This window comes from Megascapheus bottae, chromosome 1, assembly GCF_031878675.1.
Source record: "Megascapheus bottae isolate mThoBot1 chromosome 1, mThoBot2.hap1, whole genome shotgun sequence".
In the NCBI taxonomy this organism is placed as follows: domain Eukaryota; kingdom Metazoa; phylum Chordata; class Mammalia; order Rodentia; family Geomyidae; genus Megascapheus; species Megascapheus bottae.
Window position 1 is genome coordinate 7767859 of NC_143509.1, and position 17697 is coordinate 7785555.

A 17697-nucleotide genomic window follows, 5' to 3' on the forward strand; every position below is an offset into this window, starting at 1 on the left:
AAGACGATAGAAAACAATAACACATTTGTGTTCACTGTGGATGTCAAGGCCAACAAGCATGAAATCAAGCAGGCTGCGAGAAGCTCTGTGACATTGATATGACTAAGGTCAATACCCTGATCAGATCTGACAGAGAGAAGACATATGTACGACTGGTTCCTGATTATGATGCTTTAGATGTTGCCAACAAAATTGAAATCATCTAAACTGCATCCAGCTGGCTAATTATAAATGTACATTTTTTTCCAACTTAAAAAAGAAAGAAAGAAAGAAAAGAAAATGGAGCTGTGGTTCAAGTGGTAAACACTAGCCTTCAGCAGAAAAGCTCAGGGACAGAGCCCAGGCTCTGAGTTTAAGCCCAGGGCCAGCTCAAAAAGAAAAATAAATAAACAAACCAAAAAGGAAAACAGGAAAGTCTATTCTGTGGGGAAAGAAAGAGAGGAAAACCAGTGGGAATCACAAAAGAGGAAGACAGCAGAAAAGCATATATAGAGAGAATTAAAAAATATACAGATACCCTGCTTTCATCAAAAGAAATATAATCAATTATAATAGATATAGATATAGGATATAGATTAATCAATAACAAATGTATACAATCGTCTATTATTATGTAGCATTGCATATCATGCATTGTATATTATTAGTAGTAGTAATATTTTTACCCTTAAGAGGATGTCCAAAGATCTTGACTTCAACAAGTCAGTGTATGAGAACAAAGCATCTCTTCCCATGCCACCACTTCCAGTTTTTTCTTCCATCTCTGCCAACTCTATGGCATCCCCTCAGGTTACCTGGTTCCATTTTCACATCTGTACCTTGCAATTATGACTGCTTCAATTTATTTGCCTAACCTTGACCTCCCCCACCCTGACAAAACATGTTTCAGCTTCTTGCTTTTCCTTTTGTCAGGAGGCTACTCAGGAAATCTGTGGATCATGTTTTGAAGGCAGCTGGGGCAAAAAAGTTTGTAAGATTCTTATAGCCAATGAACTACCAAAAGCAGGAAGTGGAGGTGTGGCTCAATTGGTAGCCTTGAGTGAAAAAGCTCAGGGATAGCACCCAGAGCCCAAGTTCAAGCTCCAGGACTGGCATAAGAAAAATGAAACTTGTTTTAGTTTTACACCTGCATTCAGGTATCTAAATGAGTGCTATCTGGGGCTAATCACCAACAATTTCAGTGTGCATTAACTAAAGTTTTGCTTCTTTTTACTTCTATTTTCCACTTAATATGTAGGGAAAGGTCATGTTAAATAGGAAAATAGTATTGTTCCCATCTAAACACAAAGTGGAGTGAACTCTGTACATATGATAGGTTTTACAGGTGATAGAATGAATGTAAGATTCATGAACAGAATTTTACTCATATATACCTTTTTTCTTTTGTGCTCTACATGGGGCTTGCTTTCAGGACCTGGATGTTCTCCTTGTGTTAGTTTACTCAAGCCTAGAGACCTACCACTTGAGACACAGCTCTATTTTCAGAGCTTTGGTGGTTAATTGGAGAGAAGAGTCTCATAGATTTTCTTATTTTGGCTAGGTTTGAATTTCAGTCCTTAGATTTCAGCCTCTGGAGAAGCTAGGATTACAGCATGAGCTCCTGGCACTCAGCTTAGATTGGTTCTAAAGTTTGAGAATTTGAGCCACTCTGTTCCTCCATGAGCTTCAGATATCTCAAGGCCAAACTGAGTGCAATATATTTATAACTCCAATGTCATTCAATGATTATATAAAATTGTATCACAAACAATTCCCGTAATAGTTCACTCTCATCCTATTGCTGTAGACAACTAGCTTCTTTTTTTATTTGTGCAAGCACTCAGGGGCTGGGCTCTGTCCAAGTGGGCATTCTACCACTTGTGCCACAGCTCCACTTCCAGCTTCTCAGTGGTTATTTGGAGATAAGAATATCATGGAATTTCCTGTCCAGGCTGGGTTTGAACTGCAGTCCTCAAATCTCACCCTTCTGAATAACTAGAATTATAGATGTGAGCCACCAGTGCCTGGCAATAACTAGCTTTTCCATGTGCATTCATTCCAGGTGCTGGTGGTTTACACCGGTAATCCTAGCTACTCAGGAGACTGAGATTTGAGTATCTTGATTTAAGGTCAGCTTGGGCAGAAAAATCCATGAGACTTTTATCTCTAATTAATGAGTAAAAAACCAGAAGTGGAATTGTGGCTGAAGTGATAAAGTCCTTGCTTTGAGCAAGAAAGACAAGTGAGAGCTCGAGGCTCTAAATTTAAGCTCTAGTACAGGAATACATAAAAGGTGTTCGTTGGCTGGGAGTTTGGTCTAGTGGTAGAGTGCTTGCCTAGCATGAATGAAGACCTGGGTTCAATTCCTCGGCACCACATACATAGAAAAAAAGCTGGAAGTGGTGTTGTGGCTTAAGTGGTATTGCTCTAGCTTTGAGAATAGTCCAAGGACAGTGCCCAGGCCCTGAGTTCAAGCCCCACGACTAGCAAAAAAAATGTGTTCCTAGAATTCACGAATTAAAGCTTGTGTGATTTTCAGTATGCCAGCAAATGTGTTGTATTTAGATTGCTTCTCAGAAGTGTGTGGTACCCAGAGCATTTGACTGAAATCCTGTACCACACAGAGTCGAATGTTCTAAATCAGAATTTAGTTCATAGTAACATATAGTAGGGAAAACTGTCATTATTAAAAAATGATAACTAGGAGCCAGGTACCTTTGTCAGTAGTCATAGCTACTCAGAAGGCTGAGATGTGAGAATCAACATTCAAAGTTCAAGCAGAAAAGTCTATGAGATTCTTGTTTTTCGTATATTTTTATTGTAATTAATAGAAGGGTTACATTATATTCACCAGATAGAAATTGCATTGCTTCACATACATTAATACTCTTTCTCATGTCTTGGTCCCCATTTCCCTTCCCCCACCCGCGCCCCCATCTTGGTTTCCCCCATTCCCTATCTGACTTCAAATAACCAAATACACATATATACAATATATCAGACAACCAGGTGAAATACTGTAACAATATGAGATAGCTAAGGGACAGCAAAAGAGATAAGAGATAACAGTACATTCAGGACAACAATCACTCATTATATGGCTTTTGTTTCTATATCCTGGAGGTCTTTCATTTAGCATCATGGCCTTACATATCTAGGTTTTGTTCTATTGTAGATCTCTGCTAGGAGAGTCCAAGGTTTCTACGGATTATCACAAATGAGGGAAACCATTGAGCCTATGTTTCTTTGAGTCTGGATTACTTAACTTAATATGATTTTTTCTAAGTCTTTCCATTTCCTTACAAATGGGGCGATGTAATTCTTTCTGACAGCAGCATAGAATTCCATTGTGTATAAATACCACATCTTGTTGATCCACTCATCAACTGAGGAGTCCATGAGATTCTTATCTCCAATGTATTACCAAAGTAGTTAGAAGCAGAGCTGTGGCTCAAATGTTAAAGTACTAGAGTTGAATAAAAGAACTCAGGGACAGTGTCCATGCCCTGAGTTCAAGCTCTAGGACAAGGCAATATATATATATATATATATATATATATATATATATATATATATTTCATGGAGAACTCAATTAATAGGCTTGTAGTTCAAAGCTATTTTTCAGCATCATCTCAGTTATAAACTGAGCAGACTGGATTTCTAATGGTGATCAGTTTTTAGTGTACTCAGCTGGGGGAAAATAACAGAATGGATAATATCCACATTGTGTAGGAATTTAGTAAATACAAATATAGTTATCACCATCATTATCATCATCTGTTGAACTATTAAGTAGGGCATTTCATTTAGCTACCTGAACCCTAGTCGTGCTTAACCTCAAGGGTTGAGAGACCATCATATTTTTTGCCAGTCCTGGGCTTGAGCTCAGGGCCTGAGACTGTCCTTGGACTTTCTCAAGGCTAGAGCTCTACCACTTGAGTCTCAGCACCACTTCTGGCTTTTTTCTATGTATGTGGTACCAAGGAATTGAACCCAGGTCTTCGTGCATACTAGGCAAGCACTCTACCACTAGGCCAAACTCCTGGCCCAAGGACAATACACTTTTGAATAGTTAGTGAGTCAATGAAGAAATCACAGAAGCAATTAAAGAAATCATAGAACCAACCAGGCAGGTGGCTCATGTCTGTAATCCTAGCTAAGATCTGAGGATCAAGGTTCAAAGTCAATCCAGGCCCAAAAGGACCTGAGACTCTTATCTCCAATTAACCTCTAGAAAATGGGAAGTGGGGATTGGCTCTAGGGTAGGTGGGGAGCCTTAAGCTGAAGAGCTCAGGGACTGTGTCCAGGCTGAGTTTGAGCCCCATGATCCACCAAAAAAAATCATAGAACCAAATAAAACACTAGGACTATTGGAATACAGGAAAGAGAAATATTTACAGCTGAGTGCTTACATTAAAAAATAGAAATATTTCAAATCAACAGGTGAAGACACATCTTAATCCCTGAAACAAGCATAAGCACAACCATATCTTCAAATTGAGAAGTATTTTGAAGTAATAAAGTTCATAGTGAAAATTAATAAAAAAGGTTGCAAAAAAAATAATACAAAGGAGGACACCCAAAGTTGGCCATTGGAAAATATACAGAAGGTTAATAAACATATTTCCAAACTAACCGAAGGGAAGAAAAAAACAAAGAAGAGATGAAATGAATAAAACTATGTATGAAAATTAGATATGAAAATTAGATATTGGCATTACCAAAATGCCAATGACATTCAGCCAATGATGAAGGATTAGATGAGGGAATAGACTGACAATATAGTTTATTAAACTGGAATAAAGAAAGTCTTAAAAAGTGACTGCACTTTCAGTGTGCAAAACAGAAAAGCTTCTGGAGATACATTGTACTGGTAGTAATTAATGTCAAAGGCATGTATACTTGACACAGCCATATTTTCTTGAATGTATTTGCTAAAATGTAAATGGGTATGAAAGAAGGTGGGCTATTAAAATAAATACAGAAATGAAAGATGCAAATGTCATATACAAACTGTGCCTAGAGCAGAGCTCAAATCCTTTGGTGGATAATTATTCCCCCCCATCTCTTTTTCTTTTTTGTGTTGTTCCTAAGACTTGAATTCAGGGCCTGGGCATTGCTCAGTTTTGTCATTGAGGGATAGCACTCTACCACTTGAGCCATGGCTCTCCTGCTTGTAAGTAGTTAATTGGACATAGGATAATCATGGTTTCAAATGATGATCCTCACATCTCAGCCTTCTGAGTAACTAGGATTATATTCATAATTTATCCAGGCTTGGGGATTAGTTTCTTGAGTTCCCTGTAGATAATGGATATTACGCATTTGTCAGATATATTGTTGGTGAATATCTTTTCCCAGTTGGTCAGCTGTCTCTCTACTTTTGCAACTATGTTTTTATCTGTACAGAAACTTTTTATTTTTAGGTAGTCCCATTTATCGAGTCTCTCTCCACTCTGTTGTGACCCTGGAATTCTGTTCAGGGATCTGTTGCCTTTGCCTATTAGTTCCAGTGTCTCTCCTACATTATCATGTAGCAATTTCACGGTTTCCAGTCTGACATAGAGGTCTTTGATCCACTTTGATTTAATGCTTGTGCATGGCGAAAGGCTAGGGTCAATTTTTAGTTTTCTGCATGTGGCTGCCCAGTTTTTCCAGCACCAGTAATTGACTAGACTGTGTTTGTTCCATTGTATATCTTTGGCTCCTTTGTCAAATACAAGTTGCCTATAGGGATATGGTTCTATTTCTGGGTCTTCTATTCTGTTCCACTGATCTTCTGGTCTGTTTTTTGCCAGTACCAACCAGTTTTTGTTATTATGGCTCTATAGTAGAGTTTGAAGTCTGGTATTGTAATACCACCAGCTTTGCTCTTTTTGCCTAGAATTGTTTTGGTATTCTAGGTCTTTTCTTGTTTCATATGAATCTTTGGATTATATCTTCAATTTCCATAAAGAATGTCTTTGTTATTTTGATGGGGTTTGCATTGAATTTGTATATCAGTTTTGGCAGTATAGCCATTTTCACTATGTTGATTCTCCCTAGCCATGAGCATGGGATGTCTTTTCATTTCCTAGTGCCCTCTTTAATTTCTTTCATTAGGCTTTTATAATTTTCATTGAATAATTCCTTTACTTCTTTGGTTAAGTATATTCCTAAGTATTTTATTCTTTTGGGGGCTATTGCGAATGGGATCATTTTCTTGATTTGGCCTTCTGTTTGTGTATTGTTGGTGTACAAGAAGGCTACTGACTTCTGAAAGTTGATTTTGTATCCTGCCACTTTGCTAAAGTGGTTTATTAATTCTAGTAGTTTGGGAGTGGAGTTTGTTGGGTCACTCAAGTCAGTGCGAATAAGGATAGTTTAATTTCTTCTTTCCCTATGTGGGTCCCTTTGAAGTCTTTTTCTTGTCTTATTGCTCTGGCTAAGGGTTCCAGCACTATATTGAAGAGAAGTGGAGAGAGTGTGCATCCCTGTCTAGTTCCTGATTTTAAGATGAATGGTTCCAGTCTTTCACCATTTAATATAATACTGGCTGTAGGTTTTTCATATATGGCTTTCACTAGTTTGAGGAATGTACCTCTTATTCCTATTTTTTCTAGAGCTTTCAACATGAATGGATGTTGTATTTTTTCAAATGTCTTCTCCGTATCCAGAGAAATTATCATACGATTCTTACCCTTAGCTTTATTGATATGATGTATTACATTGATTGATTTGCGAATGTTAAACCAGCCTTGCATTTGTGGGATGAAGTCCACTTGATTATAGTGTATGATTTTTTAAATTTGTTTCTGGATTCTATTGGCTAATATTTTATTGAGGAGTTTTGCATCTGTGTTCATTAGAGAGATAGGTCTGTAGTTTTCTTTTTTTGTTGGGTCTTTCCCTGGTTTGGGGATGAGAGTAATATTAGCTTCATAAAATGAGTTTGGTATTGCTCCTTCTGTTTCTATTTCTCGGAAGAGATTCAAAAGTATAGGTGTTATTTCATCTTTAAATATCTTGTAGAATTCCGCAGTGAAACCATCTAGACCTGGGCTTTTTTTGGTTGGCATTTCCCTGATTGCTTCCACAATTTCAGTGTAAGAAATTGGTCTGTTCAATTTGTTTACCTCATCGTTGTTCAGTGTGGGTAGCCTATATTTATTTAAGATGTCATTCATTTCTACTAGTTTTTCTTGTTTCTTTGAATATAGGCCCTAGTAGTACCTATTCATTATGGACTGGATTTCTTGGGAATCAGTTGTGATTGTTCCATTGGGGTCTTTAATCTTGTTTATTTGAGTCTCCCCTTTCCTTTTTTTTGATTAATCTTGCCAAGGGTCTGTCAATTTTGTTGACTCTTTCAAAGAACCAACTTTTTGATTTATCAATTTTTTGTATAATAGATCTTATTGTACACAGATGTGTCTTGTTATCATTTTTGGCTGCATGGATGACATGCTTCTTACAGTGATGGCCTACGACAGGTACGTGGCCATCTGTCACCCCTTATATTACTCTGTCCTCATGAACCCTCGGTTCTGTATCTTTCTGGTTCTGGCCTCATTTTGTGTTAGTCTCTTGGACTCCCAGTTGCATAATTTGTTCGTGTTCCAGTTTACTTACATCAAACAAGTAGAAATTTCAGGCTTCTGTTGTGAGCCTGCACAGATCCTTCATCTGACTGTTCTGACACTTTTGCCAAAAGCCTACTCACCTATTTGGTTGCTGCCCTATTTGGCTTTCTACTCATTTCAGGAATCGTACTTTCTTACTGTAAGATAATATCCTCTATTTTGCAAATCACATCATCTGGGGGGAAGTCCAAAGCTTTCTATACATGTGGGGCTCACCTGTCGGTCGTCTGTCTATTTTATGGAACAGCTGTTGGTATGTATCTGGAGTCAGTTGTATTCCATTCTTTCAAAGAGGGGAAAGTGGCCTCGGTGATGTACACTGTGGTCACCCCTATGCTGAACCCCTTCATCTACAGCCTGAGGAACAAAGATATTAAAGCCACCATAAGGAAACTCAACAGTGGAAGACTCTAGAAAAGTAATTCCTATGCAGGTGGGAAAATATCCCAGCAGTGAATACAGAAGTCTATATATGATACACCTCGAATGCTGGGACAGTGTTGGGAAGGAGAGTGGAATGGAGGACAAGACAGAAAGCTGTCTGCCTCTTGGGAGGAAAACATGTCATCAGAAAAACATGAAATAAAAGGAGAGCTGTTGTAGTAAAAGCAGTGTAAGAAGATCCAGAGAACATCCAAACTCTCCTGTCCTCTTATTGATCACCAAATAGAAAATGATAAAAAGAAACCATGAGATCACTTACAGGAGGGCCTTGTTGATGCAGGGAAGAGTCATTCTTGTCTCATTCGAATTCCAAAGTATAAAGTGGTAGGGTTGGGGATGGGAAGAGCCAGCAATCTACTATCTCTCCCTTGGTTTGTGCCAACATTTGTCTGGATCAAACTATCTGTCATCTACAGAGGAACCGACACAGAGCAGAAGCTGGAGGAGAAGCAGCATCAGAGCACAAGGGACATTTCTGCAGCATGCACAGAGCTGTGAATCTAGCTGGAGACTGAGCCTTCAGTGGCAGGCAGGTGTATAAATGGAGCTTCAGTTTCTGTGGCTTCTTATTACCTGATGGCACCGGGATGCATCACCAGCCTCCTCCCCTGTCCTTGAGAGAGCCTGCTCTTCCCTCTAGCTCTGCATCTGCAGTCTGGCATCAAGGTAAATAACACAAGTTGGAAAACATGTGTAGGATCTTCCTCTCCATGTCTTCAGGGCTGTGATTTCATCTAGGATTCTAGATTATAAAATGCCATGAAAGTGGTGCTGTGGCTTAAATGGTAGAGCATTAATCTTGAGCTGAAGAGCTCAGGGACAGTGCTCAGGCCCAGAGTTTAAGACTCATGACCACCACCAACAACAAAATAATAAAATATAAAACCCCAGGGATGGAGTCATTTTCTGTTGAGTTGTTTGCAAACTCATGTGCAGAAAAAGAGTTTAAAAGAAATCAAGCACAAAAATAAGTTACAAAGATCCATACAAATGCCACTAAGGATGATTTAAACGGATGGCACCAGAGGATGCCATGTGAAGGTCACAAGATGACAACCCTGCCAAAGGCTATCTACAAATTAAATGCAATGCCACCAGTATCCCAACGTCATTCTTTTTTTATTGTAATTAGTAAAAGGGTTACATGATATTTGCCAGATAGAAGGTGCATTAATTCACATACATTGATACCCTTTCACATGTCTTGGTACCCGTAACCCTCCCCCCCACACCCCCCTCCCATCTTGGATTTCCCCCCTTCCCTATCAAATTTCAAATATCCCGATACAAATAAATTCAATAAATCAGATAACATAGTGAGATACTATAACAATATGACATAACCAAGGGACAGCAAAGGAGATGAGAGACAACATAGTACATTAAGGACAACAATCATTCATTATATGGCTTTTGTTTCACTATCCTGGAGGTCCTTTCAATTAGCTTCACATTATATGTCCTTATGTATCAAGATTTTGCTCTATTGCAAATCTCTGCTAGTAGAGCCCAAGGTTTCGACTGATTATGACGAATGAGGGAAACCATTGAGCCTAAGTTCCTTTGAGTCTGGCTTACTTCACTTAATATGATTTTTTCTAAGTCTTTCCATTTCCTAACAAATGGGGCGATGTCATTCTTTCTGACAGCAGCATAGAATTCCATTGTGTACAAATACCACAACTTGTTGATCCACTCACCAACTGAGGGACATCTAGGTTGGTTCCATATCTTTGCTATGGTGAATAGTGCTGCAATGAACATTGTTGTGCTAGTGGGTTTAGTATGTCCTTGTTTCTGGGTGGTTGGGTAAATGCCAAGTAGTGGAATTGCTGGGTCATAGGGGAGTTCTGTTTAGCCTTTTGAGGCACGGCCACACTGCTTTCCATAGTGGTCGAACGAGTTTGCACTCCCACCAACAGTGTAGTAGTGATCCCTCCTGGCCACATCCCCGCCAGCATCTGTTGTCATTCGTTTTCCTGATCCTGGCCATTCTAGCTGGAGTGAGGTGGAATCTTAGAGTTGTTTTGATTTGTATTTCTTTTATGACCAGAGATGTTGAGCATTTCTTCATGTGTCTATAGGCAATTTTTGTTTCTTCTTCAGAGAAGACTCTCTTTAAGTCTTTGGCCCATTTTTTAATGGAATGGTTGTTACTTTGGAGGTTAGTTTTGGAGTGATTCAATTTTTTGAGTTGTTGATATAATTTAGATATTAGGCCTTTGTCCGTTGTTTGGTTGGTGAAGATCTTCTCCCACTCTGTAGGCTTCCTGATTAGTTTACTAGCTATGTCCTTTGCCATACAAAAGCTCTGCAGTTTAATGCAGTCCCACTTATCCAGCCTTTCTCTGATTTGTTGTGATTCTTGGTCCTTATTAAGAAAGTTTCGACCTGTGCCAAGGAGGCCTAGTGTATCTCCTATTCCTTCCTGTAGAGTTTTCAGGGTGTCAGCTTTTACCTCCAGGTCTTTGATCCATTTGGAGTTAATTCTAGTGTAAGGTGCTTTAGTTTTCTGCAGGTGCTTAACCAGTTCTGCCAGCACAACTTGTTGAAGAGGCTGTCTTTCTTCCATTCTATTTTTTTGGCTCCCTTGTCAAAGATTAGGTGGCCATAGGTTTATGGTTTAATATCTGGGTCCTCAGTTCTATTCCATTGGTCTTCAGGCCTCTTCCTGTGCCAGTACCAAGCTGTTTTGAGAATTATAGCTCTGTAATAGAGTCTAAAGTTTGGAATTGAAATTTCTCCAGTGCTGTTCTTTCTGCTAAGAAGTGTTTTTGCTATACAGGGTCATTTAATATTCCATATGAAATTTTGGATTGCCTCTTCTATTTCTTTAAAGAATGCCATTGGGATGTTGATGGGTATTGCAATGAATTTGTAGATGGCTCTTGGCAAGATTGTCATTTTCACAATGTTGATTCTTCCAATCCAGGAGCATGGGAGGTTTTTCCATTTCCTTAGTTCTGCTTTAATTTCCTTTTTTAGGGTTTTAAAGTTTTCATCAAAAAGGTCCTTTACATTCTTAGTTAAGCTAATTCCTATGTACTTTATTTTCTTTGAGGCTATTGTGAAAGGAGGTTCATTCCTGATTATTGCCTCATTCCTCTCACTGTTGGCATAAAGGAAGGCAGTTGATTTTTGAGGGTTGATTTTATAGCCTGCTACACTTCCAAAGCTTTGGATCAGCTCAAGGATCTTGGGAGTAGTGTCTATAGGATTCTTTAAATACAGAATCATGTCATCTGCAAAGAGGGATAGTTTTATTTCCTCTTTCCCTACTTGGATCCCCTTTATGCTTGCTTCTTGCCTTATTGCACTGGCTAGGAATTATAGTACTATGTTAAAGAGGAGTGGAGAGAGTGGGCATCCTTGTCTCGTTCCTGATTTTAGAGGGAATGGCTTTAGATTTTCACCATTAAGTGTAATGCTAGCAGTAGGTTTCTCATACACAGCCTTTATTACATTGAGGAATGTTCCATGGATTCCTAGTTTCTCCAGAGCTTTTAACATAAAGGGGTGCTGGATCTTGTCAAATGCCTTTTCTGCGTCTATTGAGACAATCATGTGATTTTTGTCCTTGCTCCTGTTGATGTGTTGAATTATATTAATTGATTTGCGTATGTTGAACCAGCTTTGCCTCCCTGTGATGAATCCAGTTTGATCATAGTGTATAATTTTTTTGATGAGTTGTTGTAGACGGTTGGCCAGTATTTTGTTGAGAAGTTTTGCATCGATGTTCATCAAAGATATAGGTCTATAGTTCTCTTTCTTTGATGAATCTCTGTCTGGTTTGGGGATCAGGGTTATACTGGCTTCATAGAGCGAGTTTGCTAAGGAACCTTCATTTTCAATTTCGTTGAAGAGCTTGAGGAGTATTGGTGTGAGCTCTGCTTTGAAGACCTTATAGAATTCAGCTGTGAATCCATCTGGCCCTGGGCTTTTCTTAGGTGGAAGTTCTCTAATTGCCATTTCTATTTCAGAGCTTGAAATAGGCCTGTTGAGTTGGCTTAGTTCTTCTTGGTTCAGTGTGGGTATGTTAATATTGGCTAGGAATTCATCCATTTCATCTAGATTCTCAAATTTGTTGGCATAAAGTTTTGAGAAGTATTCCGTCATGATATTCTGGATCTTGGTAATTTCTGTCGTGATATTACCATTTTCATCTGCGATTTTGTTTATTTCGATATGCTCTCTTCTTTTTTTGGTAAGATTTGCTAAGGGCTTGTCAATTTTGTTAATTCTTTCAAAGAACCAACTCCTTGTTTTGTTGATTCTTTCTATAGTTTTTTTATTCCAAATCATTTAATTCTGCTTTGATTTTAATTATTTGCTTTCTTCTACTGGGATTAGGGTTGGTTTGTTGCTCTTTTTCCAGGAGCTTATGGTGAGACATTAACTTGTTGGTTCGCAATTTTTCCAACTTGTTGTTGTAGGCAATCAGCGCTATAAATTTTCCTCTGGGTACTGCCTTTGCTGTGTCCCAAAGGAGTTGGTAGTTTGTGTGCTCCTTACTGTTAAATTTCATAAACTGTTGGATTTCTGTTCTGATCTCTTCGATGACCCATTGGTTATTCAACAATGTGTTGTTCAGTCTCCATGAGTTACAGGGTTTTCGTTGGTGAAGATGTGTGTTCAGTTCCAGTTTGATGCCTTTGTGGTCTGAGAGTGTGCATGGAATAATTTCTGTGTGTCTGAATCTGTCCAGGTTTGTTTTATGGCCTAACATGTGATCTATTTTGGAAAATGTTCCATGTGCTGCTGAGAAAAACGTATATTGTGTCGTTACTGGGTGGAATATTCTGCAGATGTCTGTTAGATCTAGTTGGTCTATATAGTTGTTCAGTTGTAAGTTTTCTCTCTTGAGTTTTTGCCTTGTTGATCTGTCCATAGGTGAAAGTGGTGTGTTAAAGTCACCGACATTCACTGTATTTCGATCTATGTATGGATTCAGTGTAAGTAAAGTTTGCTTGATGAAGTTTGGAGCTCCGGGATTGGGTGTGTAAATATTTAGGATCGTTATGTCTTCCTGGAGGAAAGATCCCTTTAGTAGTATGTAGTAACCTTCTTTGTCTTTTCTTACTAATTTTGGTTTGAAGTCTATTTTATCTGATATGAGGATGGCAACTCCAGCCTGTTTATGGGGGCCGTTAGCTTGATAGAGTTTATTCCAACCTCTCACTTTCAAAAGATGCTTGTCTTTTTGGGTAAGATGTGTCTCTTGAAGACAGCAGAATGATGGCTCTTGCTTTTTGATCCAACTAGACAGCCTATGCCGTTTAATTGGAGAGTTGAGTCCATTGATATTGAGAGTTAGGATTGAGAGATATTTATTAGGTCCTACCATTTTTAAAAGCTTTTATTTGGGCCTGTGTCTTGACAGTTCTTGTGGTCCTTAGGTGGTATGCTGTTTAGGTGCCATTTCTTTCCCTATATTGCATTTATTTTGATTTTCTATGTATAGAACATCTTTCAGAATTCTCTGTAGTGTTGGTTTTGTTGTGAAATATTGTTGCAGCTTTTCCCTGGAATGGAATGTTTTTATTGTTCCCTCAGTTATGAATGAGAGCTTAGCTGGGTACAGGATTCTTGGTTGGTAGTTATTTGACTTAAGGGCATGACATATATGCTTCCAGTCACTTCTTGCTTGCATGACTCTGCTGAGTAATCTGGGGTTATTCTGATTGGTTTTCCTTTATAGGTTACTGAACCCTTTTTCCTGGCTGGCTTTAGGATCCTTTTTTTGGTTTCTACTGATCCAGTTCGGATTACGATGTGGCGGTGAGATGTTCTTTTCTGGTCAGGTCTGTTTGGGGTTCTAAAAGCTTCTTGTATCTGGATGGGTCTTGCCCTTCTGGATATTTGGGAAATTCTCTGAGATGATTCCTTGAAGTATATTTCCAATACCATTGACCTCTTTCTCCAGACCCTCCTCAATACCAATTAGCCTTAAATTAGGCTTCCTAATTGTATCTTGGACCTCCTGAAGCGCTCTCTCATTTTTCCTAGATTTGGATTGACTCACTTTCTGTTCTTTCTCTATAATAACTAAATTATCTTCAGCCCCAGAAATTCTCTCCTCTGAATTGTCTAACCTGCTATCAAAGCTATCTACTTTATTTTTCATCTCCCTTGCTTCTAATTGCTGATTTTTGATGCCTTGCATCTCTTCTTTTAGATCATGTATGGATTTCTTTATTTCCTTGATTTCCATTTGAGTGGTTAGCTCAGTAGCTTTATTTTCTTTGAACATTTGCTGGAGTTCGGTCACCTTTTTATTTGTGGATTCTATGAATTCATCCATCTTTCTTTGAACAGCCTTTATTATGGCCTCCTTTATGGCTTCTTCTTTTTCACTTATCACCTTGTTTATGGTTTTCTCTTGTTCAGCTATGGCTTCCTGCCTTATCTCTTTCTTTATATTTTCACATTTTTCATTAATTATGTTTATCAATTGCATTTGTACAGCACTTGGAAGACTCTCCTCTAGGTTTGCCAGTGACTGTTCCATTGGGTGTTTACATTGGGTGGAGGAGGTGGGAGGTGTTGTTCCTTGATTTGACATTTTTCTTGAGTTTCTTGTTCTGCCCATTTGAAAATGGGAGCAAGATTAATACTAAACACGATTATAGTTTTTCAGATATGTCCAAGCTAGACCTCTGTAGCTGGCAGACTCTATATGTTCACAAGTTTTGATTGGTGTTATCACTCTTTCTTTTTGTACAGTTACGGACTAGTCTAATTATTCACTGATAAGCGATTTATATCCAAATCAATAAGCCTCTCAATCCAATCTCTATTGTCTTTAAGTCCCCCTGAGCCTAGAGAATGATTAAACACCTAGATATACAATGTGGCTCAACAGTCATCAAGTGTAGATCCATGCAGTATAAGGGTTGAAAGAGGAGCAGAGGTCCAGAGATCGAGAAATAGAATGAGAGAGGTCAGGGGGTAAGTAGGTAGAGTATTTGAGTACAATGTTTGGAAAGTATTAGAATAAAACTTATGTGTTGCTGCACGACTAGCTCTTAGTCCAGCCAGTGGCCTCACAGTGGAACATGGGATGGATCTGCGAGCTTCCGTCTGAGCGTGGTTGCCAGACATTTTCCTGTGCTGCTTCCAGGGGCGGCCCCAAGCCAAGGGTCTGGGGATTGAGAGTTTCAGGAGCTCTCAGCAGGACCAGCAGGAGGCCCCTCTGTTCCCCGGGGCAGGGCCCAGCTCAGGACTTGGGCTCCAAGGGCGGAGCCGCGCCTTTTTGGTTCTCAGAAGGGGAGCTTGGCTGCTGGTCGGCCCTTCAGATCCCTGCTGTGTTTCCACTGCTTTGTCAGAGTCTGTGACTGTGAGGGGGGCCCTCGGTGGTGTCTTGCTCAGGATTCCCAGCTGGAGGATGCCCCGCTCGAGAATTGAGGGGGGGCAGATGCTGGCTCCTATTTACCCGCACCCCCTACCCACTGTTGTAAGGCAGGGTCCCAAAGCTCTCCACTCTCCAGATCCAGTGGCCTGGGTGAGGAGCATGGTGGGCGGGTGGGAGCTGGGACAGCTCCGCCTCCCCTGGTGGGGTGCTGAGTCTTAAGGTCCACCCGCTTGTCAGTCTCCAGTCAGAGGGCTGGGGGTTGAGCCCGTTGGGCTGGTGGGAGTTGGGGCAGCCCCGCCTCCCTTGGTGGGGTGCTGGGACTTATGGGTAGCCCGCCTGTCAATCTCCAGTCAATGGCCTGAGGGAGGGGGCTGTTGAGGGGAGGGACAGGATTCTAAATTCCTTGCCCCCCTGCTCCCGCCAGTCTTTCTCGGGTGGCGTGTTGGGGTCTGAGTTAAGTTCTATTGCTTGGCACCCGCTCCACTTTCCCGATGTGTTTGGGGATGCACTGTATTACTCACGCCTCTGCGTCCGTCTGCGAGAGCTCCTTGGTGGTGGGGAGTCTTTCACTCCCCTCGGGTCTCCGCTGCAGCCTGTGTTCTGCATCTGGGTTCTGCCGCTTGCTGTTCTGGTTCCCCGTCTGGGTTCCGCAACTTCCGCCGTTCGCTGGCCTGGTTCTGTGCTGGTTTCTGCAGCTGTTGGGCTCCCAGCCTGGTGCCCTCCACTGCCGCCGCTTTTCGTGGATTAGAGCCGGTGCCTGCACCCGCTTTCCCCGCGTGGAGCCGGTGCCCGCTCAAGCCCTTGTTCGCGGCTTGGTCCTGCGCGGCTTTCCGAGGCTTTGGGCAAGAGGTGGGGGAGGGGTCCTCACGTTCCGAATTCTTTGAGAAAGTTGGATGTGAGCTTTATCTGGATTTCTTTTCGGTTTGAGTCCTTCTCCGTTGCTTTTTGAGTTTGTTGTTGTGGATTTCTTTAGATAGTTGGGTCGTGGGACTCCCTGGTTCTCTCTTTTTGTCAGAGAAAGCTAGGTAGCGTCCCTATTGTCTCGGCGCCATCTTCCTTCATCCCCACTCAGGTGTATTTCTTCATGATTTTTGGTGGAATGGATAATTTCCTATTGACCGTGATGGCTTATGACCGCTTTCTGGCCATCTGTCACCCACTGAACTACCCAGTTATCATGAAACCTAACTTCTGTGGCATCCTGGCTCTGGTGTCCTGGCTTCTCATTTTCTGCATCTCACTTTTCCATGTTCTACTGATGAGGAAATTAACCTTCTCCCCGGGAACCACCATCCCCCATTTCTTCTGTGAACTACCTCAGGTTCTCCAAGTGGCCAGCTCTGACACCCTCATCAATGACATCTGGATGTACTTGGATTTTGTGCTGTTCTGTGTGTTTCCTGCCTTAGGAATCTTCTTCTCTTACCATCAGATCCTCTCATCTTTAATGAAGCTGCCCAACACAGCTAGCAAGCACAAAGCCTTCTCCACCTGTGGCTCTCACCTCTGCGTGGTCTCCTTGTTCAATGGGACAGGACTTGGGGTTTACCTCAGCTCTGCGGTGTCCTCCTCCGCCCACAGAAGCAAGGTGGCCTCGGTGATGTACACAGTGATCACTCCCATGCTGAAAACCTTCATCTACAGCCTGAGGAACCAGGACGTGATGCGGGCTCTGGGGAGACTGCCAGGCAGGGTGGTCTCCTGTCTTAATGGATTGTGAACCACAGAACAAAGTAGTCCACTGCAAGAGGTAAGACTAATTGGCTGAATATCAGCATCATTGATACTTTTCCTTCATTATAGGACTCAGTATATACTATATCTAGAAAATATATATGAATTCAAGAATACCCTGCAAAGCCCCTATGGCTTTGTCTGTCTATATGTGGACATCTGTCTTTGAAAGAAATTTTCTTGCTGTACTTCAGAAGAACAACTTCTGTTTTCAGTGTGAATTTTCCTTAATATTCCCATTTGGCGAGATGTTATACAAATTCTTCTGGCCATTTCTAATTGTGCATAGAAACCACTTATCACAGTCCGAAGTTCCACAGTATCCCCTTAAGTTATCCCCTTCTATATTAAATCTTCCTCCTAAAACAAAAAAACTTCTTCTTCCTCCTCCATCTCCTTTTTCCTCCTCCTCCTCCTGCTCCTCTTGTACTTCTGCTTCTGCTGCTACTTCTGCTGCTGCTTCTTCCTTTTCCTCTTCCTCTTTTACAGCACTGGGACTGAATTCAGTCTCTCAACCTCCTGAGTAGCTAGGATGACAAGAGTCAGCCACCATGCCTGGTGGCCTGA

At 40.7% G+C, this 17697-nt stretch overlaps 1 protein-coding gene across 1 annotated transcript; it reads left to right on the plus strand.

The window, feature by feature from the left end:
- Positions 1 to 7413: 7413 nt before the first annotated feature.
- On the plus strand, positions 7414 to 17116 carry LOC150068255 (olfactory receptor 7E24-like). The gene is made up of 2 exons (XM_090355115.1): positions 7414 to 7740; positions 16718 to 17116. The coding sequence occupies exons 1-2, from the start codon at positions 7414 to 7416 to the stop codon at positions 17114 to 17116; spliced, it is 726 nt and encodes a 241-aa protein (XP_090211241.1).
- The last annotated feature ends 581 nt before the right edge of the window (positions 17117 to 17697 follow it).

What these genes read in the sequence shown, in the direction of transcription:
- LOC150068255 (XM_090355115.1), top strand. Translation starts at nt 7,414, where the DNA reads ATGGATGACATGCTTCTTACAGTGATGGCCTACGACAGGTACGTGGCC. An exon ending in AGGAATCGTACTTTCTTACT is followed by an intron (nt 7,741 to 16,717) that starts GTAAGATAATAT and finishes GAACTACCTCAG; the next exon opens with GTTCTCCAAGTGGCCAGCTC.